This window comes from Sitophilus oryzae, unplaced genomic scaffold (genome assembly GCF_002938485.1).
Source record: "Sitophilus oryzae breed Bouriz unplaced genomic scaffold, Soryzae_2.0 scaffold_1500_pilon_pilon, whole genome shotgun sequence".
NCBI classification, from domain to species: domain Eukaryota; kingdom Metazoa; phylum Arthropoda; class Insecta; order Coleoptera; family Curculionidae; genus Sitophilus; species Sitophilus oryzae.
In genome coordinates this window covers 687,257-714,778 of record NW_022146171.1, presented here as the reverse complement: position 1 = coordinate 714,778, position 27,522 = coordinate 687,257, and the positions used below count along the sequence as shown (strand labels likewise).

General features: G+C 33.4%; 1 protein-coding gene across 1 annotated transcript in view; it reads right to left on the bottom strand.

Annotated features, from left to right (window-relative positions):
• Positions 1-1,935: 1,935 nt before the first annotated feature.
• Positions 1,936-27,522, bottom strand: part of LOC115878047 (arf-GAP with coiled-coil, ANK repeat and PH domain-containing protein 2) — a 62,467-nt gene continuing 36,880 nt past the window's right edge. The window contains exons 12-15 of the mRNA XM_030894402.1: positions 23,434-23,671; positions 23,195-23,358; positions 10,237-10,457; positions 1,936-2,459 (exon numbers count right to left, since the gene is read on the bottom strand). Coding sequence (XP_030750262.1) covers positions 2,309-2,459; positions 10,237-10,457; positions 23,195-23,358; positions 23,434-23,671 — 774 coding nt within the window. The 3' untranslated portion in view covers positions 1,936-2,308. The remainder of the gene's footprint in view (positions 2,460-10,236; positions 10,458-23,194; positions 23,359-23,433; positions 23,672-27,522) is intronic.

Below are 27,522 nucleotides of genomic sequence, written 5' to 3'. Positions count from 1 at the left end.
GAAAATGACAGACACTATAAATAATATCTATATCTTTGTGGCGGATTCATTTTTTTTGTGTATCAGATAGTAATTGTTGCGGCGTCGGACAATCGTACTAACGGATAACGGACGCATGGAAATCCAGCTTAAACGCGTTGTTTCAATAAGTTGAATAAATCTGCATCAGTAAAACGGGAATTATATGTTTTATTAAGTTTTAAATTATTGAAAATTAATAATCAAACGTTTTTAAGAAATGGAACCCGCTACAAAGGAAACAGATTTAAATATTTCAGAAATTCAGAACTTTGGATATGTATTGAAAATGAACTGAAGATTTTTTACTTTCTCTTTTCTAAATATACAGAATAATACACATTCTCTTATTCCATTCAACAGTAGAACAAAATTTTCACATAACAAAAAAACAGTTAATTATTTTTCACAATTAATGAACATGTTAATACATGAAATTATATGTAAAGTCTGTTCAACGAGAGAAAAGACGATTTCGACAGATGACATCTAAAAAAATGACCAGAAAATGCCATCTAATTGTGAATTAAAATATCAGAAAACTGTTACTGTTAATATATTCCCTCGTTGGACCGACTAATCAAACACTTAGAGCCTTAATAGCAGTTTTTCTAATGAAAGCCCAAAGTATTATTAAATATAAATATTTTACGTGTATAATACATATATTGATAGAAAAATATATTAAAGTAAATATTTGAATTGAGCTAATAATAAATAACAAAAATTTAATAAAAAGGGGAATAACACCTGGAGTATAAATATAATTAATTATTTCGAGTATGCCGCATCTAATAAAATATACCAGTCTAATCTAATGCAATTTTAAATACTAAGCAAAAAATACATTAAAAACTAATACTCTTTAGGGTTTTAGAAAATTATTAATCTTATAATTAAACTATTAATTTCTTTTATAGGTAAGTAAAAAGAATAGTTTTCAGTTTCCCCTTTCTTTAATACATACAGAGTATTTCAAACAACATGTGCCATCTCTAGTGGGGAGATTCCTCACATAAAAATAGGATTTATTTTTCATATCAACACAGCAGCGGCGTGCGGTCCATGGAAGCGGGGGAACTTTTTAAAGATAAAAAAAAATAAAATAGTTAAATGTTAATAATACTGTTATTTTATAACAAAAAAATTATTAAAATTATTTATTTGAAACCTTACATAAACGTATCTAGTAAATTTAATTAGCCTTTTACTGCATGGATGCGCGCCTGGGAATCGCCGCCGATCGCCTATCCCTCCTTTATGTAGGTGTTATTGACCTCGAACGCAAACGACAAATTTAAGCCGGAAAATCGCGCACAGTTGCTAGCCACGGCAGCGATCTTTCGGCCGCCTTCCTCGACTTTTATAGATAATATTATTTTATGCGATTTTATAGGTAATATTATAATAAATCCAACATTTTATGATGATGTTATAGACAAATTTGCAATGGCTGATAGACGAATAGACCTCAAATACAAATAGGTACCTATCGCGCGTCAAGTGCTTTGGAAAATTAATTTAAAATATCGTATTTTAACTATTATAACTTTATGTGTTTTGTTTGCTTAACAATTTTCGATAAAATTTTAATCGAACAATGGAATTGGCGTCGGAGTTTTCAAAGGTAAGTTTTTTAAGAAAATGTAAAAGTAATGTCTCGAAATAGGGTATTTTACCGATTCGCTTCCCCGCCTATAATTGTCACCGCACGCCGCTGCAACATAGGTCCGATTCTGCTTTGTTTCGTAGCTACAGGGTGTAAAAGTTTTTCTTTAGTTTGTTAAGATAATTACAAAAAACCTAAACCATTTATAGTAATTTTTACCCTCAAAACTTCATTCGAATCACTAAAAGTACTTGGAAGAAAATTATAAAATCGAAAAAAGACCCTTTAACACCCTGTAGCTACGAAACAAAGTAGAATCGGACCTATGTTGATATAAAAAATAAATCTTATTTTAACGTGAGGAACCTCCCCACGAGAGATGGCACTTGTTTTTTGAAACACCCTGTAAAAAGTAAGGTAAATGCAATGTACAATCTGTAATTTTTTATAGTTTTATAATAAAGTTTTTCTAATTCTGCTTCTTAGATATCAAATGTGGTTATGTCAGGCTTTCCTGTATCTATATTATCTCAAATTTTAAAACAAATAAAATGAATCTTGATTATTTGTTTCGAAAAATTCCAATATTCGGACTATTCCTTCCCCTTATATCTTACAAATTGACGATTTTATCTCACTTTAATAACTGCTGTGTTTTTTTCCAAACAAGCATCATAATTCTTATTCAGCATCGTTTTTTGTTCTATGAAGTTTTTCAGGATTTGAATAAGCTAATTGTGAAAAATCTCTAACTACATAATTAAACATATCATCTCCGGATACTCCTGACTCGGAATCTTTCATTTCTTCATTTAGACGGCCAAGTCTTAACCTAAAAATTTATCATTATATAAACAGTTTTGTAAGTTATACAAGGTTGTCCACATACGACACGGAGTATTGTAGCTAAACGACTAGATTTTTACAAATGGTAAGTTTTAGGTTCGTTGAACGACTATTAGAGCTACAATTTAAAAATATTTTTACAAGATACAGAGTGTCCCAAATAAGTAAAAAATATTATATTTGTATTTTTTTAAATGGAACACCCTGTATATTATTCTATTTTTAGAGTCTACGATTGAAATAAAGGTAAATTTGATTAAGGTTTATCACACTTAAACCTTACCGTTTTTGAAATATTTTCAATTTTATGAAATTGCAGTAAAAATTTTAAGGCTTCATTTCTCCAAGGGTATCAAAGTTTTTAATACTAAATATTTACCGAAGATTATTTATTGATCAGATATTGTGTTGCAACAAAAAAAAATTACTACCTTATACAGAGTATCCACAAATTTATATTAAATAATTACTAGCTTTAAACGGCAATAACTTGTTTAATTTAAATGGAACACCCTGTATATTTTACCTGAATCAGATGAGACAATTTAATTGTCTATCAAATCGTATTATACCATTTTTAACCACCTCTTCAAGTTTTCGTAGAAAATGCATTTTCTTATAATTTAGACCTCATTTATCACTATACTCATGGAATATTGACATTTTAGGTTTTTAAAGCAATATATAGGTATGTACAAAATGTACAGGTCGTATATGTATACGAATTTATTTATATGTATAAACATAATAATATTGCAAGCTCATTTGTTTACAAAAAGAAAACTATTTTAATCTTTTTATAAGAGTATACTAACTAAATATACCACCGTTATTTCCGACCAAAAATTAGTTAATTACATACTTAATTGTTTTAATCATTAAATCTAAAATGAATATCAAAAAAAAAATATCTAAATAAATGTGGATTTGACTCAATATAATAATAAATTATGAAAATGAACGTCTCTGTTGTTATAAATAAGCACTCGTTAAAAAATTAAATAAAGTTTATAAGGTGTTACTTTTTACCATACTGTCTAATACACATACAAAATTCAGTTTTTTAGTATTTGGAGCAATTATTATTAATCAACGTAAACAGTTAATTAATTTAGTTTGAATACCGGGATCATATAATATTTAAACAGTTTTTTTTATTTTTTTTATGTAATAAGCGAACTATATCGACAATATTAGCTTCGGTACTCTTTGAAAATTTGTTACATCTTTAAAAACAATCTAAAATGCCAATATTCCATGGGTATAGTGATAAATGAGGTTTAAATTATAAGGAAATACATTTTATACGAAAACTTGAGAGATGGGTAAAAAATGGTATAATACAATTTGATAGACGATTAAATTGTACATCTGATTCACGTAAAATAAACAGGGTGTTCCATGTAAATTAAACAATGTATTGTCGTTTAAAGCTAGTAATTATTTAATATAAATTTTTGGACACTCTGTATCAGGTAGTAATTTTTTTTTATTATTGCAACACAATATCTTAAAATCAATAAATAATCTTCGGTAAATATTTAGTATTAAAAACTTTAATACCCTTGGAGAAATGAAGCCTTAAATTTTTTACTGCAATTTCATAAAATTGAAAATATTTCAAAAACGGTAAGGTTTAAGTGTGATAAATCTTAATCAAATTTACCGTTATTTCAATTGCAGAATCTAAAAATAGAATAGCATACAGGGTGTTTCATTTAAAAAAATACAACTATAATATTTTTTACTTATTTGGGACACTCTGTATCTTGGAAAAATATTTTTAAATTGTAGCTCTAATAGTCATTCAACGAACTCAAAACTTACAATTTGTAAAAATTTAATCGTTCGGCTACAATACTCCGCGGCGTATGTGGTGAACAACGACAACTGTATAAGATGTACCAAAAAAACTACTTTGCAACGAATGGGAAAAATATAATTGTATTATTAATAATAATAAATATGAATAAGAAACATATCATTATAACATAGTATAAATATCATGACAAAAAATAATATATTTAGACATGCACAAAAGTAGGGTTAGATAATTAAGTACCAAAAAATATCTAAACAAGATTGATAAACATTTACTTCTATGAAAATTATTACAAATTTTCAAAAATCTAACAAACAGTTTTTTGTCATAATTTAAAAAAATTATACTATCTAAAGAAAATCATAAAACAAAGTAAATCTAACAAAAACAATTCCTTAATAATTATTGTTCTTGCTACTTTCCCATAATATTAGGATGGATTGGTGTATTCAGTTGTTTTTGGTCACTTCCTGTTTCACCGGAAATGACTACAACTTTTGATTTTTAAATGGCACCCCCGGTATTTTTTTACTTTATTCGATAGAAAATGACATTCTAAATAGAACGATGTATCATATGTCAACTTTTGACATTCTCGCTTAATAAAAGATTGGATTTTAAAATTCAATCTAGAATGCCATGGCTATGTTAAACACATTAATTCTTCATCAAGGAGCCTTGAAAAAATAGATTTCAGCGTCTAATGTTTTTAGTCTCTTGTCCTGGCCAGTTAGAAAATGCTCAAATCGTATTTTTAATCATATCTCAATTTTTTCAAATGGACCGAGGGTGGCTCATTAGCGTATTTGGAAAAAGCATTTTTTTTTGCGAATAATTTGATAGCACACACTTGGTATTTCGAGTCAAATTTTTGTTACGAACCGCATGTTATAATTTCAAATAAACCATATGCAAAAATGTCAAAAGTTGACATATGATATGTCATTCTATGCAGAGTAACATGTTCTGTCGAATAAAGTAAAAAAAATACCGTGGGTGTCATTTAAAAAATCAAAAGTTGTAGTCATTTCCGGTGAAACCTGTATGAGAGAACAATTGAATACGTGAATCAATCCTAATTTATGTCATAAACTAACATACTAAATCTCGTTTTTTTTACTAAAAAAAAAATAAAATATATTTATTATATTAGGGGTGTAGGAATTATATTAGGGGTTATAAGGGTGAGCCGCTTTTGAGATGCACCCGGTATACAACCAATCATCCATTTTTAGAAACTAACGTTCAATCCCCACACAACAGTAGTTTGTCTGTGGTCAGGTAATCGCGCCGCTGCAAAAAAATGTCAGTTGAATTCGCTACTTCTTGCGATAATTTTGTGGATGGTATCAAAGTTTACAGAATAAATACTATACAGGACGAGTCTTAAATAAGTGCAAATACTTTCAGGGCTGGCAGATCTCGATAAAAGAAATGTATTTTCTCTTTTCCATTTTTCAAATAAGTCCAAAATAACCGAGTTATTTTGCTTTGAAAACTTCCAAAAAAATGATTTTCTGATAAAATTTTGAGAACCACTGGATCTTTTCTGGGTTTTCTTTCTTTAATCTACTACCTAGAAATTATGTTTTGTAACTAAAAACTAAAAAAATCAAATTTTCAATTATTTTTTCGCGAAAAAACAAATCGTATTTCTGGGGTCGAAATACACTACCCTTAAAAATATTTGCACTTAATCAAAAATCACCATGTATATTCTGTAAACTTTACTGGTATCTATAAGGTATTGTGACAGTCGTCGAAACCAACTGTAGTGAGTCGGCCGTATGAATACCACAGTGCAATTCCATTCACATTCGCTAGTCTTCACAGGCAACGACATTTTTATAGTTCAAAAGTCGTTATCTATATAAGGTACATCTAAGCCTAGCCTTAGTCATTGTAAAGTGGAAAGTGTGAGCCTAGCCTCTAGATTTTCTTAACATTTTTGTTCATTTATCCCAGAACAAAAATGTGTTAGTTCAATGAGGTACATCATGAAAATTGACAAATACACCACAGGATGGGAAAATCAATTGTAGATAGTCCCTCTCTTCGATACTATTCAGTACACTGTTATAACCTAACCCTATTACACATTAGAGAATTTTTTAAATTATTAATTTTAAAATGTTATTAGACATGCTAATGATTTCGATGATCTAATAATAAAATCCATTCAATTTGTTGCAAACATTTTTTGGTAGTCACTATATACCTAAGTTCTTAATGAGATGAATTTTGAAACTTGGTTTTGAAAGGAGGAATACAATGGACATACGAAAGTTATTTGATTTCCAAATGTAAAATATTTGTTATTGTTATTTGATATTAATAAAACTAAACCATTCGTTCAGATCTAGAAATTAGTCGAATAAATTAGTGATTTCAATTAGTGTAGAAGTTTGTTACTCTAATTTCAGAGTAAGCCTTCAGAACGTCAAAATTAGTGGTAGTAATTTTCAATTAGTAGAAAAAGTTAACAAACTTTTAACTTTTGCCACTAATTATTCTAGAAAATCAGCGACTAATGTCATTTTGGCCTTTGATTATCATCCGTCAAGAGAAATTGTCGTTAGAAAAGAAAAGTTTATTGTTTTATAATATAATTATTAGGTTTTCTCTATGGATACAACTGACTACCGCAAGCTGGTCTAGGACAGCGTTTCTTAACCTTTTTCAGTTCCCGGACCCCTAAAAAATCAAGCACAATTTCAAGGACCCCCTAATTAAAAAAAAACAGAAATTTTAGGACAAATTATTTTAGTACAAAAAAATTACATTTTTTTAAAAATTAAAAATACTGTATTAATGTGAAGGTTGGTTCTACTTTCTTGCAACTAAATTATACTCTGTTTTTTTTTTGTTGACGATGACAGAAGAAAAGCAGATGACGTCCCATACCAATCTATTTAATTTACTAAAAAAAGTTTCTAATATTTTTTAAGTTAACTATGGATGGGTTTAAATATAAATCCGTCATGCGTCGTCTCTTGTTGTTTTTAACCAGTTTTATTGGTATATTTCAAAAATGACAGATCATATTTCAATTCTATTGGTTTGATTGAACAATGAACGACAAACGGACGCCTATGCGTCTGAACTCGCCTTTAGATTTTTGAGGTTTGTCAATGTCTTGCTAAATTATAGGTTATAATTTTGTGTCAACTTATGTCAAATATCTCCGTTTTGAAAGATGATGCATTTTCATTCGTGTTATTACTTGTGTTTTGTGTCTTTTGAAGTCAAGTGGAGGAAAAATCGAGGAAAAATTAAATGTAGACCCAGAGCACAGTTTATAGTTAATACTCGCTCACCAGGCAGAAAGTCTTATACACCAATAAAGTTACCATCAATAAAGTTTGTATACCATCTCGTCGTAGATAAGTGCATCTCGTATATGCTACAAGGATCGTACTATATCGTACTGGAGTAACTGTAAAATATCCACATCACACGATAGGTAAATAATGGATTTTAGTACTGCAGAAAAATAATGTCAAAAGGTACTGGTGAAAAAAAAATAAGATTAAAGTTTATAAATTAATCAACCTTTGAGGTATAAAATTTGGTGTTATCTATACTATATAAAATCCTTAAGTGACTGACATACTGATTAATCACGGTCCTGCTCAAACTACTCAACGTAAGAAGCTCAATTTTGGCATACAGGTTGATTCTAGGGTGTAGAGGTTCGATAAGAAGGGATTTTTCGAAATTCCAGTTCCAAGAGGGTGAAACCACCCCTCAAATATTACAATATTTTTTATTTAAAAAACGGTCAAGTTTCCGAAAAAACGCTTAAACACGTATATTTCATTTTGTTTTTTTACATATTTTAAGATTTTTTAAAAACGTATACAGGGTGTTTCGAAAAATCTGGTCACTGATTAATCACGATCCTGCTTAAAGCGATTGGCGTAAAAAGCTGATTTTTGGAATACAGATTGACTTTAGGGTGTAGAGGTTCGATAAGAAGGGATTTTTCGAAACTCGAATTCTAAGGGGGTGAAACTATCCCTCAAATATTAAAATATTTTTTATTTAAAAACCGGTGAGTTTTTCGGAAAAACTCTTAAACGCGTATATTTTATTTTGTTGTTTTACATATTTTAAGATTTTTTATAAATTTATACAGGGTGTTTCATAAAATATGCCCATTGAGTAATCACGATTCTGCTTAAACTGCTTGACGTTTAAAGCTGATTTTTGGCAAACGGATTGACTCTATGGGGTGTAGAGGTTCAATAAGGAGGGGTTTCTCGAATATAAAATTCCAAGAGGGTGAAAACGCCCCTCAAATATTACAATATTTGTTATTTAAAAAACGGTTAGTTTTTCGGGAAAACGCTTAGACAAGCATAATTTATTTCTTTTTTTTACATATTTTGAAATTTTTAAAAAAATCATACAGGGTGTTCCAAAAAGTTGAGTAGTTGATTAACCACGATTCTGCTTAAACTGCTTGACGTAAAAAGCTTATATTTGGCAAACGGATTTTTCGAAAGTCAAATTCCAACGAGATGAAACTACCCCTCAAATATTACCAAGTTATATAATAATATCGCCATATTGTTTTTTCTCATGCTGACATAAATGTGAGAAAATTTTATCCAGTTTGTATGTTAATGGAAATTCTTGCTTTGCTTTACCATCACCATTACAAATGAATAATTCGACGCGAACGAAGTCGCTGGTACACGCTAGTTATTAATAAAATAGTTTGTTTTATTTATGTTTTATTGATTCCTGTGAAATATTACACATTTGTATTTGTAGATATTTGTATTTGTATTTGTAGATAATCATTTATCAGTCAAATTTTAAATATATTAATTTCCTGCTATGCGTTCCAGTTGTACCAACTTATTTCCTTGTAAAATAAAATAAACTACTTTGAAATTAAAATGACAGCCACATCCATCACTGTCAATGATCTTGTCGTTGGATAGACTATAGTAATATTCAGGTTAATGTTTTTATTTAGTTGTAATGTCAAATCGGATTCCAATCTGTTTCTGTATTTGTTTTTGATGTATACAAGAGTAGAGAACCCTTATCACAGGGGTATGTGGATGACAAAAGCAGTAAATGTTTCAGTGCTTCTTCTGGTATTTATAAACTTTTTTAAATTCACCCAAAAATTTGATAAAGAAGTTTCTTTGAAATTATGTTTTAAAGCTGAATTACATGATATTTCTATTAGGTAATTGATTTTCCTGTACAGCTGTCAAGCCGTTGATATCTAAAACATCTGCGTTGAAAGGGTCTGCTATCCAGTTTTTATTTCTGTCGGGTTCTGAAAAATATTCCCGAAAAGATTAACTCAAACCGGTGTTTGATCATTTCGTCTTCTACTTGCGTTGGCAATATTTCCGCACTAGATGATTCCAAAAACGCTATCAGTGTAGGAAAATTATCCATATATCCAAATAATCCAAAGGTCAAGTTTTTTATATAATAGTTTCTATTTTATCTTCAACTTGGAAGAAGTTATCTCTTCCTTGTAGAGTTAAGTTCAACTCGTTTAGGGCACTGAATATATCAGCCAAATATGCCACCATTGTTAGCCATTCAAAGTTATTGAAATGATCAGCATGTTTATTGGCGCTGCCTACAGCTACAGAATTCTTAAAAAAAAAAACATTCTGATCCCAGCTCAAAAACACGCGACATAAATAAGAGACGTGTTCGTAGATAAGACGGCGGATCTCCATACATATACCGGCGGACCCCCAGGGGTCCGCAGACCACAGGTTAAGAAACGTTGTGCTAGAATATTCTATTATTTTAATTGTATTTATTTAGATATTGTAAATAATTTAATTGTGTTATTTATTTAGATATTGTAAATAATCGTAAATTCTTAAGTAAAAAGTATGATTAAAACTACTAATATATTCATCTAATTTCGAGGTCCTGAATAAAGCTTAATACTCACAAAGTAACAATATCAGCGTGCTCTTTTTGTTCGGCTATAGAGAGCGGCACTTTTCCTTCTTCATCTTCAATGTGCTGATCCGCTTTATACTTTAAAAATATACATACTTGAGCGGTGTGTCCTTCCTGTGTTGCTAAAAGCAACGGCGTTTTGCCATTTTGATCTTGCGCATTTATTTTTGCACCGTTTAGTAAAAGGTAGGAACAAGGCATTACAGAACCCTACAACCGACAAAAGTAAAAAATTAAAAATAGTCAGGAACGATAACAAAAAACAAGTTTGTATAAATAATATAAAGGGTGTTTCAAAAAACATGTGCCATCCCTCGTGGGGAGACTCCTCACATAGGTCCAATTCTGCTTTGTTTCGTAGCTACAGGATGTTAAAGTCTTAATATTTTTCCGAATTATTATAATTTTCATTCAAGACGTACATATGGGTTATCATTGGAATATTTTTCTAAAAAAAGCATGTACGCCACTGACTTTTTTTCTCTTGTTAGCGAAATAGTGTAAGCAGTTTAATGCCGATTAAAAGTTGTCTCTTGATATTTTGCCGATTTCGGCCTCCTTGATGAGATAAACGCAATTTTACTAATTTGACTTGATATCAAGTCTAGAAACCTTTAAAAAAAATTAATATCATTAACTTGAGAAAGTTTTAAATAAGTACTCATTGATTCCTTATCAAAAAATATGAAAAAAAGTTCCTATAAACATGGGTATGGAAATGCATAGTTTTAAAGTTACAAGATGTTAAAACTTTTTAAAATTAGGATTTTTGTAACTATCTTAAATACCATTATTTTTTTATTTAAAATTGCTGTAGGTTGGACTAATAGTAATAATAACTAATAGTAATAATATTTAATAGTAAATTAAGTAAAACATATAATTTATTAATTTTATTTTTAATTTAATTTTATTAATTGTGATTAATAAAATTGCGTTTATCTCATCAAGGAGGCCAAATTCAACAAAATATCAAGAAATAACTTTTAATTGGCATTAAACAGTCTACACAATTTTGATATGAAAAGAAAAAAGTCAGTGGCGTACATGTTTTTTTTTGAAAAATAATCCAGTGAAAACCCATATGCACGTCCCTGATGAGTTTATCGATACTTTTTTAGTATTAAAATATGTAGCACTTATAGTAACTTTTACCCTCAAAATTTCATTTGAATCACTAAAAGTACTTAGACGAAAATTATAATAAATCGCAAGATTACTAAGACTTTAACACCTTGTAGTTATGAAGCAGCATTTTTACGTGAGAAATCTCCCCACGAGACACAAATTTTAATTAGTAGTGTAGCAAACAAATAAACTTTATAATAATACCAACTAAAACAATAAGTGTTAGTTATGAAAATTCGTTTTCTTGAAAAAAAAACTAACAAGATAATTTTTTCTAAATAAACGTTAATACCAGTCACATTTTACATAAAAAGCTACTACTTGAGAACACTAGAAAATATATATTTCCAAATAGTCCTGAAATAATGGACTAAGAATGTCTATTATAATTTGCAAATTATTCTAATTTAATGTCAACGATAATCAATGACACCAACCCAATACTACAAGAACTTTCAGAATTTCCGATTTTGCGTGTATTGTCAGAAAATAATAACAGGCAGGACTCAAATATAGTTATTCAAAATAAATTTTAAAGAGTCAAAGTTTACTAAACTTAGGACTAAAATATGTGAATCTAATACCGTTTGATCGAAAAAAACGGCGTCAAAGACGGCAATTTTGGCGCAGTCAATCTCTAGAGGTCATTTATTATAAGTTGACATAAAACTTGTCAAAAAATAGGACTAATTATAGAAAGATTATAATTCCGTTCTGTCAGTCGTCCGTCGTGATAGCATCGTGTAAAGAAATATTGAGAAATTTTAGTAATCAGTTAGGGTTTTCAGAATAGTAGTGAAAGTGTTTATTGTGTTTATAAGAATAGGGTCCTTGCACGTATCAGGTATAATTTAAATATTTATGATTTCTAATACATTTTTACCTAAAACATATATATGTAAAATCAGTTTGTACAAATTCCATCTGGAAAGTATTTAAATTAATGATTGAAATTCATTGAAATTCGCTTGGCGCGAAAACGAGGCGTGATGTCAAAAATGTTAAAATTTTCGGCTCACAGCGAACGCATTCCATTAATTTAATAAGCCCTTCCCAATGACATTTGACATCTAAATAATTTCTAATTTATTTCACAAAACATCCCCTTTAGAACTTCTAGAACTTGTCATGTTAAGAAATTAAAGTAAATAATAAAGCGCCTCTCGTGTTTGTTCGTACTCTAAAAATTTCAATTAATGCCTGTATATATTTTTAATATATATTTTAAATTTAAATTTTTTTAATTGTAAAGTAATATATTACATTTAAATGGAATATATTACACTACAATTATGTCAATTACAGGATTATAGGCTTGTTTTCATGTTTTCTAACATTTTTTAAATAAAACGAATTGTTAAATTTCAATATATACATGTATATTTGTCGTAGGTATGAAAAAAGTAAAATATAAAATGGACAAACGCTTACTTACATTGCAATAAAACTTCCACTTTTAGTTTTGCAATCCAAACGCAATATTTCTATTTTACAAATAAAAATATCCGACAACACTAAAATCACTGAAACTTCCGCGGCTGACAACGAAAACTGAAAAATATAATATATACACTTTATACACACGACAGCACTTTATTACACTACAATTATATCAATTACAGGATTATAGGCTTGTTTTCATGTTTTCTAACATTTTTTAAATAAAACGAATTGTTAAATTTCAATATATATGTATATTTGTCGTAGGTATGAAAAAAGTAAAATATAAAATGGACAAACGCTTACTTACATTGCAATAAAACTTCCACTTTTAGTTTTGCAATCCAAACGCAATATTTCTATTTCACAAATAAAAATATCCGACAACACTAAAATCACTGAAACTTCCGCGGCTGACAACGAAAACTGAAAAATATAATATATACACTTTTTGTTTTGAACCTGCATATCAACATTACGCTGTACCATTATGAAAATATCTAATTATAACTTGTAAATTTTAATATTTTAACATGATTTTAACTATTTCTGACAATAACTAACTTTTTGTTATCAAGATGACATTTTAGACGGCAACTGATATATATGTCAGAATATTTGAATTTTAGTATGTAATATAATTTAAATTAATATAATGCAACTTTATACTAAGAAAACATTTATACATTCACAAAATACAACAAAGTCTAATAATATAGTTTGAAAACAATGAATATTGAGATAAAATTAAAAAAGTTAAGCGCGACCCCTTGTGTCAAAATTAGATGATTAAATTTTGTGATGACGCCTCTAGTGTTTGTTCGGGTGTTGGTCTTTTACTCCCACTTATGGCCATTAAAGAAAAAGTTCTAAAGGGGGATGTTTTGTGATTTATTTAGATATTTTTCAAATTTATTTAGATATCAATGGGTGTTTCAGTTTGTTAGAATTATGGCAGAACCGGATTATAATAAAGCACAGACAATCTACAGAAAGTAGATTCGACGATGATCGCCTATTATTTTTCGCAGAATGTTTTGTTTACTTCTGCCAAAATTTGAGGAGCAAAAGTAAATAGGTAGGTACACGATTTATGTTTACAACTTGTCAAGAAGTCTATGTGAATAAAAATAGTCCTAATATATGTGTTTTGATTGATTTTATAAAGTTATACATCGTCACTGAACAAGCATTTTTAATCATAAAATTGGACTGGTGTTCGGCGCCGGTGCCGGCGCCGGCGGTTTCTACTGTTTCGTCCATTTCATGTTCATTGTTTTTTTAAACTAACAAAATAGATTCGTGTAAAATTCTTTTAAACTCTAACAGATTATTACGTATGAAAACGTCAAATCAAAAAGGTTTATATAAAAACCCCTCATATTTTCTATTAAATAATCATTTCCTGAATGTTTTTGCCCTTATTCATTTATGCCATGAATATTTTTAACGTTAACAGTAAGTATATGTATATATTTAAAGAAAACTATTGGTTAAGTAAATAATTAGCATTTAATTATCTCAATCCATACCTTTAAATACAATATTACTTGTTAATATTTTATCTAGAAATTTCACATTCACTATTCTATCTACCTATACGTATTTCTCTTCCATAATCCGTAATAAAATACCATTAATATTATATCAATACCATCGTTAAAACTTTTTTTACCTATTTTAACTGTTATTTGCCTTCTTTATGGGTTATTTTTATCGAATTTCATCAACTTTTATTTAGATCTCGACGATTTACAAATTGCAGATTGATGAGAGTGACATTCGTTTGACGCACGAGCATGTATACCACAGAATATACTTGATGGATGCGTCAGATAGAGAAGAGCAGTATTGTCAGATATTTTCGAGCGAATTTCTTCAACGGAGCGTTAAAAACTTTCCATATTCCTTCACAAAAAAAATCCAAATCTTATAAAAAATCACCAAATTTCGTGTATTTTACTTATTTTATAATAAGGAGAACATTTTTAAAAACTTGTTTCTGGTAATTTTGGTACACTGATGTATTTATATAATTTTTTTATTAAAAAATAATATGATCAAAAATGCTGTGATAGATACTCGACAGCAGTATTATAAAGTATGTCTCAAAAAATTAATTTCTTACAATGACTGTTTCAATCTAAAATAATTAATCAAGACGCCATGATCAGCTGACTTAATAGATATTTATGTTTTCCGTTTACCTATTTATTTCTTTTCAACGTCAAGAACTTTGGTTTAGTTATGGTATGTGTATTATTTTTTTGTTCAATGTTAAAATCTTTCGAACTGTAGACTTTTTGAATTGCTTTTAACTTCATCCTTAATTAAAAACCGTTAAAGTGAAAAAATAGATGTAGGATATAACAATAAATACTCCTACTACATATTTTAACAATTTTTATTGTGCAAAGCTGTCAGAAACCTTCATATTGTCTTCTTTTTTGGATAAACATCCTTCAAAAATGGCTCTTTAATCGACGAAATTTGACTGTATTGTTCATATTGAAGGAAATCCTACAATTCTGGCAACACTGGTTCTGTCATAATCCTAAACAAGGTGCAACGCTTTATTTAAATGGAATGCGTCCGTTGTGAGTCGATAATTTTAAGATTTTTTGACGTTACGCCTCGTTTTCGCGCCAAGCGAATTTCAATGAATTTCAATCATTAATTTAAGTACTTTCCAGATGGAATTTGTACAAACTGATTTTACATATATATGTTTTAGGTAAAAATGTATAAATATTTAAAGTATACACGACACGTGCAAGGACCCTATTATATTTATTGAAAATTTTCACGTTTCACGTTGTCACGATGGTATAGAGGCCTTATAAAGCTGGGTACTACCAGCGTGGGAGCGTGGAAAATCTGAATTTGAAGATTGTGAATTGAAAACTATTATGCATAAAGAAAGAAAATGATGAAAACTGATTTTTGTGAAAAATAAAGATTGTCTTTGGTTTGATAGCCCTCGCAGCTAAGACCACACAAACTTATGAGTCCTTAACTTATGCTTGGGAAAGTTAAAATGGTAGAAAGATTATAAAAAGGATAGTTTGGTTTGGTTGTACGACAAACACAAATCTATCTCCAAAAAAAATATTTTTTCTCGAATTTTAAACTACCCATTTAGAAATCATTCTTACTGTTACGTTTTTCGTCGGTTCCGTGTGGATAGAAAGTCACAATTTATTTAAACACTATTTATTTAACACTAATTAACAAAAATAATAACGATAAAAGACTTATAGAACTATTTACAAATGATTTATAACTAAGAATTTATTTTGAATTTTAGCGCGTCAACTGTATATTTATAACTGCCCCCTGTAGGCCACGGCCGCCGGCTTTTATACCGGCAGGTAAAGAACTCTAGAATTGTCCATAGATCGTTAGGTGCGTAGAGAGGGCTTTCAGATGTTCTCGTATGTACTCGTCCATTCCAGTGGGACTCGATTCTTCTCCGAACGAGATGAATCATTGCGGTGTCTATGCGATGTTAAGGTCATACGAGGGCGGGCCATATTGTGAGGTTAGGTCGAGTCCACACGGGCCCGCAACACTGCCCCCCTTCTTAGGCACATGCTCGTCCCGAGATTATACGGTGAATGAAGGTATTTGCAAAGCTGGCCCCTGGTACATTGCGAAGTCTGGTAGAAATAGCAGTCTACAGTTTTCTCTCCCGATCTCAGCTTTGGGTTGTAGCAGCAAACGAGGATCTCGATTCCCGTAAATCTGAACAAGACTTCAATCATGTTCCGGATTGTACGCCAACTCAAACCATCGAGTCCACACGCCAGCTTCGGAATGGCTAATCGTGCAATGTTGTTGTTTAGCAGGGCTTCTCTCAGTTCAATCAGGGTCTTCCATAGATTGAGATAAGTCGGCTTACTCGGGGACCATTCCTTGGTGACCAGGTAGAAGATGTGCCTTGCTTGACCATGTGCATTGTCGGTTAGCCTCAAGACGCTTCCAACCTCTGGATCCTGTCGGCGTAGTTCTCCGACACGCCCAAACTTCTCATTGAACGTCGCAGCGATTCCTCTGGACATCCGCAAATCTCGAGCCACACAATGAGCGAGCGAATAATCAGGAGGCACGGAAAAGAGGTCTCGTTGATCTTCTTTGGTTACACCATAGCGAGCCTTCTCACTGCTGTTGTATCGGGCCATGAAATCGTCAAAGGACATCTCCGAATCAGGGGGATCAAAGCTGCAGGTTCTCACGGTCCCAGCACGATCTTCTATTTCGCCTTGGTAGGGGCTCAAACGGTTGAAATGGACTACCCTCGGTTTTCCTTTTGGCAATTTTCTGATACGGTATACGACGTCATTAATTCTATCCATGACTTCGTATGGCCCTTCCCACGAGGATTGTAGCTTCGGAGATAACCCACGACGTCTCTGCGGGTTATATAGCCACACCAACTTCCCTGGTTGGTATCCTCCATGCTCAGCTTGAATGTCGTAGTGTTCCTTCATTCGGTCACTAGCACTTTGAATATTTAGGCGGACTCTCTGATGAATGTCGTCCATCCTTTGACGTAGTGTGTGGACATAATCTTCTCCGGCGACTTCTTCTCCCGGTCGGCAACCAAATTTCAGATCACAGGGTAGGCGCACTTCCCGTCCCATAACGATGCTGGCTGGAGTTTGCCCTGTAGATTCTTGGACGGATGAACGGTAGGCCAACAGGAACAGGTGAAGAAATTTGTCCCAGTCTCTTTGGTGGTCAGAGACTACTTTGGCCAGATAACGGTTGATAGTTCTGTTCATGCGTTCAACCATCCCATCGGATTGTGGATGTAGAGCAGTCGTCCTGGTCTTGCGGATGTTCAGGACTTCACAGACGCCTTGGAACAGATTGGACTCAAAGTTTCTTCCCTGATCTGAATGAAGCTCCATGGGAACACCAAACCTGCAGATCCATTCTTTAACAAGGGCATCAGCAATCGTGGACGCTTCTTGATTTGGCAACGCGTAGGCCTCGACCCATTTGCTGAAGTAATCCATTACTACCACAATGTATTTGTTGCCATCGTTCGTCTCCGGGAAAGGACCAGCCACGTCGATCGCTATTCGTTCGAAGGGACTACCAACATTGTACTGGCGCATAGGGGCTTTACCACGCTTTTGTGGCCCATTAATGGCTGCGCAAATGTACATTTCTTACACCAGGCCCTCACATCTTCTTTGCAGTTCACCCAGTAGAACCGTTCACGCAGCTTGCCAAGTGTGTTGCTAACACCAAGATGTCCACCGCTGGTTCCATTGTGAACTTCCTCCAAGACTTCTGGGACCCTCTTCTTTGGAATGACGATCTGCCTTCTCTCTTTTTGTCCCTCCGGTCTCTCGATCACACGGCGAAGTAGTCCGTTATCTATTACCAAGAAATTCCACTGGGCCCAGTACGTCTTTACGTTCGGCGAATATCTGCAAACTTCTTCCCATGTTGGTCTTTGGCCTGGGGTTTTCCAGTTAATTACTAAACCTAATTCTGGGTCACTGGTTTGGTCATTTGCAAGATCTTCGGGTTGCCAACTATCATTAACCACAGTTGTTCTTAGGAGTTTCACTTCTTTCTCTTCTGCTCGGGAACAATGCTTACAGTCCTTAGCGCAAGGTCTTCTGTAAAGTGCGTCGGCATTTCGATGGATTGCTCCAGCTCGATGTTCTGTGTCGAAGTCAAATTCTTGTAATCGTTCAATCTAGCTATCTGCCCTTCAGGATTCTTAAACTGCAACAGCCATTTCAAAGCAGCATGGTCTGTTCTTAACAAGAACTTTCTTCCATAGAGATACTTGTAGAAGTGTTCCACTGCTTTAACTACTGCTAGTAATTCTCGTCTGGTTACACAGTAGTTCCTTTCCAGTTTTCACAAGGTCTTACTAAAATATCCAATGACTTTTTCTTGACCATCCTGGATCTGAGACAGAATAGCGCCTAACGCAACATTGCTAGCGTCGATATCCAATATAAAGTTTCCGTTGCCAAGAGGGTAGCTAAGTATGGGCGCACTAGTCAGGTCCTTCTTCAATTTTCGGAATGCCTCGTCAGAATCTGAGTCCCAAGAGAAACGCCTCTCGCCTTCGGTAAGTCTGGTCAATGGTTTTGCGATGGTGGCGAAACCCTGTACATAGCGGCGATAATATGTGCATAGTCCCAAAAAGCTTCGTAGTTCATGTTTATCTTTAGGTATTGGCCACTCTTCCACTGTCTTGGTCTTCTGTAGATCTACCGCAACTCCTTGGGAGGAGACTACATGTCCCAAGTTTCAAACCAGAGCTCCCTAGTCGCTTGAAAACTTCTTCCAAATTCTTCAGATGATCGTCAAAGGATTTCCCAACCACTATGATGTCATCCAGGTACACTAAACAGGTAGTCCAGGATAGACCCTTTAACACAGACTCCATTAGTCTCTCAAAGGTAGCTGGCGCGTTGCACAATCCAAAAGGCATGACGGTAAATTGCCACAGTCCGGTGCCCACCGAGAACGCTGTCTTCTCTCTGTCTTTCGGCGCCATGTCGACTTGCCAATATCCACTCTTCAATCTAAGGTAGAGAATATAGTCGATCCCGCCAGCCTGTCTAGAGTATCGTCTATCCTCGGCAGGGGATAGCTATCCTTCTTGGTAACATTATTAAGTTGCCGATAATCAACACAGAACCTGGTGGTACCGTCTTTCTTCTTTACTAGTACTACCGGCGATGTCCACGGGCTGTTAGATGGTTCGATGACACCCTCTTCTTTCATTTCTCGAAGGATTTTGTCAGCTTCTTCACGTTTGGCGAGCGGCAGTCTACTCGGATTTTGTTTGATTGGTCGTGCATCTCCGGTGTCAATTTTATGTTGTACTAAATTGGTACGACCTCTATGTCCTGCTTCTCCTTTATCAAACACATCTTGATACTTGATTATCAGGTTTCTCAATTTTCTACTATCTTCGGGAAATAATCCCTTAACGTTTACTAACTCCTTAACCATTTTGTCCGGAATTTTTGAAATCGAAACTTTGGAGGCTTCCACGCTTCGAATGACTGAGGAGGCCGAACAACAGTACCCTAACAGGGTTCCCTTCTTCAAGGATACAGAATGATAATTCGTGTTCATTACTCTTACCGGTACAGACTTCTTCGCTCGTAGCAGGGGTTTTCCAACAGCGACCCCTCGTCCTATTTCGCTGTCATGGTTCCTTGGCTCCAACAGAATAATACTCCCATTATTCGTTTTACCTTCCAGGCGACCATCCAAAAATATCTCACAGCGCTCAGGGATCGAAACATCTTCTGCTACTACCACGCGAAGCGTCTCCTCACATTTTCGATGTAGAACCACTTCTTCTTCATTTATTTTCAAAATTTCTTGTTTGAGGTTTAGTTCAAAACCTCTAGTGGTCACGATGTCCATTCCGAGAATAAGTTCATCTTCGATGTCTGCTACTAACACTCGATGATTAAAACAGGTGCTTCCGATAACAAAATTAAGATCTACCTCTCCATGGATGAGAGCGCAGCTTCCTGTAGCTGTACGTAGTCGCCATTGTGTTGTTTTAATCCTTTTTGATGTTTTAAGGATATCCGGCCTGATGATCGTTTTGGTCGCACCCGTATCCAACAGCATGGTCCGTAACTCTCCATCCACGAAACTAGCCACAAAAATGCTGTTGAACTTGTGTTGTAGCGATGCGACTTGAACAGTTTTCGTTGGAACCTGTTGGGTACTGCTCCATATGTGTCCCTTTGATTCGACACTTGGCGAAACCGAGTCCACGTCTTTTTCTTGACAGTGACTTCTTACGTGTCCTGCCTGGCCGCAATTCCAGCAACAAGTCGGTCCTTTCTTGCCCATGTACTCCTCCATGACTTTCCGTACAATGCTTTCCACGGATTTGTCGGAACATTGGTTGACCGCCCGTACTCTCACTAGAGACCGAGAACTGTTTCGCGGCCTCAAATTCTAGGGCACGTGCTAAAGCATCCACCAAGCGCGTTGGGTGGGCTAGAAGAAGCGCTTGCCTTGTCTCCCTGTCACGTAAGCCATCGGAGAATGTCTGTACTGCCAACCGCTCCATAACATTCTCGGGCGTAGCAGGATACGCAAGGCGAACCAGGCGGGCTACGTCGGCTTCAAACTCCTGCAGAGACTCATTTGACTTTTGAATGCGATTTTTTAGCTGTGAATGATAGACATGTTCCAAATGAGCTTGGCCGTACCTCATTTCTAAATGTCGTACCAATTGCTGATAATCTCCCTGTTCCGATGGTGACAGTGTCTGCAGGATATCAGTCGCATCTCCTCGCAGTGCGACAGTCAAAGCGGTAGCCTTTTCAGCGATTGTCCATCCGTTCGCTCTCGCAGCGGCCTTGACAAACTGGCAAAATAATTGAAAGCGGTTTTCCGTCAAACTGTGGAGGCTTAATAACTAACTTTGAGATATACTTATTTTCGACTAGTTTCAGTTGCCTCCGATGTTTCTTGACATTTTGGTGAATTGGCCTTTTCTATTTCTTGTTTTAAAATTTCGATTTTTCTATTTACATCTTCCTCTCAATCTCTGTTATTTTATTGTTAAAACTTTCTTCCAAAATTACTATTTTATTATTAAAGCTGAAAGCCTGTATATCTTTAGAATTTTCGATGATCTTATCTTCTAATGTATTGAGGATTAAATCCTGGGAATTTTCCATAATTTTATCACTTTGATTTTCTCTTCTAAATTAAATTCAAGTCAATTATTATTTTACTATTCAAATTGTTCAAGTTGTCGTCTAATTTTTTGTAGGCACGAGTCAAAGGTCACCTTCCAACTCAAAACCAAAATGTGTCAGGATCCTCACCTTCCTCCCACCAAAACGTCTCTTAGTCTAGCTTGCAAAATGCTTTTCTTTCCATCTGTTTCGCATTCCCTCTCTTCCAGAACGCTTTTTAATTCCGACACTTTCAAGTCTTTCAACAATTTTTTTTGGAGCCATTGTCTGTCTTTTTATTTTACTAGTCTATCACACACACCACACTTGACACTGAATTGTTACGTTTTTCGTCGGTCCGTGTGGATAGAAAGTCACAATTTATTTAAACACTATTTATTTAACACTAATTAACAAAAATAATAACGATAAAAGACTTATAGAACTATTTACAAACGATTTATAACTAAGAAGTTATTTTGAATTTTAGCGCGTCAACTGTATATTTATAACTGCCCCCTGTAGGCCACCGCCGCCGGCTTTTATACCGACAGGTAAAGAACTCTAGAATTGTCCATAGATCGTTAGGTGCGTAGACAAGGTTTTCGAATGTTCTCGTATGTACTCGTCCATTCCAGTGGGACTCGATTCTTCTCGAACGAATGAATCATTGCGGTGTCTATGCGATGTTAAGGTCATACGAGGGCGGGCCATATTGTGAGGTTAGGTCGAGTCCACACGGGCCCGCAACATTACTCAATATAAAAATAAATTACAACCTTCTTAAGACCAACTGGCAGTAAGCGCCATTAAAAAATAAAGAGTATGGCCCAAGGTAATGACACCTATGGCTTGACCTTGCCAAAATTATCATCGATTGACATTCCTCAGCCATCTTTGACGCCGTTTTTTTCATACGGCACTTCTTCAACAAAACATTACAATATGCCTCTCTTTTGTGACTGGTATGGCAATGTGGGTCCTTTTCTCCGCAAGAGAGTGGAATATACAGGGTTTCCCAGAAATAAGTGCAAATATTTTAATTGGTAGTATAGTTCAACCCCAGAAACACGCCTATGAGGTTCTTTTCGCGAAAAAAAAATTTTGAAAATTCAAAATTTTTTGGAATTTTTTTTAGTTTTTAGTTAAAAAACATAATTTAAATTTTGATAATATGGCAACATAGGTGTTAGATTAAATTTACAAGAAAGAAAATCCAGAAAAGATCCAGTGGTTCTCAAAATTTTAGCAAAAAATCATTTCTTTTTTGGAAATTTTCAAAATAAAATAACTCCGTTATTTTGGACATATTTGAAAAACGATAAAGAGAAAATATGTTTCTTTTATCGAGATCTACCACCCCTTAAAATACTTGCACTTATTTTTGGGACACCCTGTATAATGACACTCAGTCGACAAAAAATTTGGAAGAATATGAATATCCATGCAATGGATATAATACAATGACACTCAGTCGACAAAAAATTTGCAGTATTAATTTGCTATAATTTCGTTTTCCTATAAACCTTACCAAACTGTATTTCTAAATAATACTGAAGAATATGAATATTTATGCAAAAAAAAATTGAAATTATGCACCAATAAATACGTTTTTCTGAATAAAATTTAAAAGTTTATAATCATATCAATTCTCAAATAATTAAATTAACAACCTATACGTACACTCAATACAGCAGCATGAAGCGGATGTCTACCTTTATCATCAGGATTTGGCCAGTTTTTGTCAGCCCCCAAAGCAAGTGCCTCGCACATAATGGGAATATTATGTGCTGCTGAAGCTTTATACAATAAGAGATTTGGATGTAACTTTGAAATGTCTTCTTCATCTAAACAAAATCAAATATAATAAATACAGAACCATTCTTTGCTTTTTAACAATGTAATTAAATTTGGTAACTTACCAACTATCTCATTTTCTTCTCCTTCTGTGCTTTCTTGGTCACTGCTTAAATCGATATTACTTATGCGTTGCTTTTCCAGACCACTTCCGAATAATAAAAGGTCATTTTGGGTTTCTGCTAAACTCTTATGAACAGCAGTATTATCACGAATTTTACCTTGGTCGTCATTGGTATTTACGTTCGTTGCAGAGTCTACAGGTTCACCCGACTCGTTAGCTATCTGTTGTTTTTCAACAATCTAAAAAAAATCAGGTCTTTTTTAAGTTTTCTATTTATTATCGACATGATAATTTGTAAGTTTGTACTAAAAACTGACAAATTTTTAACAGTTTAAAATTTATATCCCAGTTGCTGAAAAAATATACTCTGTTTTACGACTCAGGGAATTTCGTCATACAATGACAGAAAAGAAGCAGATGACGTCCATATCAATCCATTTATTTCATTGAAAAAAGCTCCAAATATTTTTTAAGTTAACTATGGATGGGTTTATATATAAATCCGTCATGGCGTCGTCGCATTGTTGTTTTTAATCTTATTGGTTTAAAACGACAATTTTGTAATAAAAAATGTGAAGTTGCCAAATTGATTTATTTATTTCCTGAAATTGTCATTCGTTTTGACACTTCAGTTTTGGTTTAAACCTTTGAATAAGAAGACTAAGGAAGGAGCATATCAAAAATCTTAGGTACACCGCGATGGGCCTCAAATATGGCCGACTTAAATTCCCGTTTATCAGTGTCGTTCTAATTTTATTAAAAAAATGTAAAACTATGATGTAGGGTAGACGTGGGGTAGACTCAATAATTTGTTGTTTTATTTTACGTTGTGAATAAATGTTGGTAGTTATTAAAATTGTTATAAAAATATATAATTCTAATAATAATAGATAAGTTATAAGTATTTATTAACACAAACATCCCATACGCTACTGAAGCAGGTAAGTCAAATTAACGTATCTAAATTCTTTGACAAGTAATAAATAAAAGCAAAATGCAAGAAAAATATATAATTTAGTTAATTTAAGTGAATTTCATAAATGATCGGTTTTACTACACGTATGTATATTATATAGTCACTTACTAGCGAAAAGTTGTTCGATTATTTTCCTCAATTTTGCAGAGATCTACCGCACGCTACACAACCCAACTATTTTAGAGTCTTTTTCGATAAATCGCGATAGTGTCACTGTTAATTTAAGTTCTGCCACAATTTCCATCTAGATTTACTACCTTTATACAGCTATCAGTAGTAGAATAAATAATAAATTACATAAAATAAGCTCCGTAAAGACTGACAAATCCACAAAATTTCAAATCAAATTCAAATGTGTCAAATGAATCGTCAAATAGAACTGTCAAGGATCCCCACCCTAGAGTGCTTTTATGGCGCTTTTTCCGCCCACCATGCATGAATACATGGATAGCATTATGCTCCTTCCTTAGTCTTCTTATTCAAAGGTTTAAACGAATTGTATTTAACTTTTGACATTTTCGCATATAGTTTACTTGAAATTGTAACATGCGGTTCATAACGACAATATGACTCGAAATATCAAGTGTGTGGTACCAAATTATTCGTAAAAAAATGTTTTTTTCCAAATATGCTAACGAGCCACTCTTGTTCCATTTAAAAAAAATGAGATATGATTAAATGAGATACGATTTGGGCATCTTTTAACTGGCCAGGACAAGACACGAAAAACATTAAACAATCAAAACTATTTCTCCGAGGCTCTTTGATTAAAAATTAGTGTTTTTAACACAACCATGGCACTCTAGATTGAAATTTAAAATACGATTTGTTTTTAATCGGAAATGTCAAAAGTTGACATATGATTGCCATTCTATTTAGAGTGTCATTTTCTATGGAATAAAGTAGAAATATACCAAGGGTGCATTTAAAAATGAAAAGTTGTAGTCATTTCCGGTGAAACAGGAAGGGACCAACAATAATTAAATACGTCGGTCAATCCTAATTTATGTCTTATACTAACTCGTTTCTGAAAAAACTAACGCATGCATACAGTAGCCATAAATCGAATAGCTATTAATATTTAATTTACCAAACGCATTCGTAATTAATAGGAACACAACGGTAGCCGTCTAGTCGTCATAGCACAACTTTCCAAGCTGAGTTATATGCTATTGAAACCTGTGTACTGTTCAATTTGCGAAGTTTGAAACTTTCGTCATTATTTTCGGCGCCATATTGGTTTTCACGTATTTCTTGACTTGGTCCATGAGTTGTTTATATCTCTGGTTGTAAACTAACAATAACAAATTTAATAACAAAATATTAAACAATGACAAATTTATTGTAGCCTACCCGCAGTGTATACAATGAATAAATACGTCCTCTATTAATATGTTCATGGATCTTATAAGCAGGAATTCCAGGGGACAAACGAATATTGTGACATTGTGACTTGTTTTGCTGATTTTTGTTCTTTATCTTTCACGATTCCTCTGGAACTTATTTTTTGCACAGTCGAGAATGAAATTCCTAAAGCCTCCGATGCTCTCTATAAAACAGGTGAATATTTTCGATTTAGTTACAAAATATTAACTCGGTAGTTGTCCAATTACATCGTAAACAGCCGACACAGGTAAAAGGTTTTTTTCCACCATCTTTTTCGAGTTTCAAATACTCGATAACTTTTAATATGAGCCCTTGTTCTTTTTCACTAAAACGGGACGGCATTTTAAACACAAATTAAATCACAAATAACCAAATAAACACAGAAAATCCCACAAAAATTTACGGGAAACTATCGGAGTCGTTAAAATTTAACGACAACGTTGACAGTCGGCGATATTCTTTTGTTCGATTTCGGCGGGTAACACAATAAATATGACGTTTGCCTTTTTCTATTCATGCACATTAGACAAGGAAGTACGATTCTTTATACGTAATGAAGGTGATCCGTATACAAAACGAAAAAAATAATCTTATGATGTAAGAAATATAATGGACTTACGTTTTTGACACAAAATTTCCATTTCATGTGATAAACATGGATAAGAGAGAGAATGACAATATGTGACGAAAGACTCAAACTTCGCAAATTGAACAGTACATCAGCTGGTAGAACGGCAATACACCGGGAAAACAATAAGCAAATTTTCGGATAGTCAAGCCGTGTTGAAAGCGCTTGAGGCAACGAAAAGCAAGGCTATGACTGTTCTTCATTGTAGAAAACTACTCAATTTATTAGGAGCTAGGAACAAAGTATCGCTAATATGGATACCGGGACGCGTATTTACTAAATCTAATATCACAGATCATAATCTTTCAGATCATAACGTTTTTTCTTTATTGTTTTTCGTGGTTCCAATTTTCGGAATCGGGCACTAGTTAGGTGACTAGTTTGCGCACATAGCACGCCCACTTATGGTCTCTAAAATTGTGCACAGCGCCTGACCGGCACAGTTATTCGAGAGATATCGGAAATCCGAATAGCGTCATCCAGTATTTACGCGTACCTTATCATGGTTACGATATGCGCGAGTCAATTTTTAACGCAACACCCGCTAATAACGTTACCGCCTAACGTAATTTGCGGATCAATTACACCAAGCGCTCTTTCTAAATAACCTCTGATAACGTTTAAAAATTGCTTAAATGGGCATGTGCGGGTATTTGACAACGGAGCCGGCCGGCGAGATCTTTTATTTTAGGTTATGTTTGAATTGTTTTGAATTATTGCTTTAGTTTTATTAGGTAATTTGATATTTAAGTTGCTGGGATTAGTTTTAATTAAATAAATATGGCCCAAAATATGGATTCCACCTCTTCCAATACTAAAGAACCTATAAAGAGTCTTAGGTTTACAGCAGATGACGACTTAGCCCTTATAAGAGAAATTGTTGCTTGTTGCCCTAAACCCACTGGCAGACGTTGAACAATAAAGCACTGGAAATAAGCACTTTAGCCCTTTAGTTTTAAAATACCTAGTAAACAAAACATTTTCAAAGTTTTAAATTCAAAGTTAGGTTAAGTTTAAATAGCGGACGCGACGCGATCAGAATTCTTTCCGATCCAATAACTATAAATGAAGAGAGTTAATACCACCTCACGTAAAGGAAA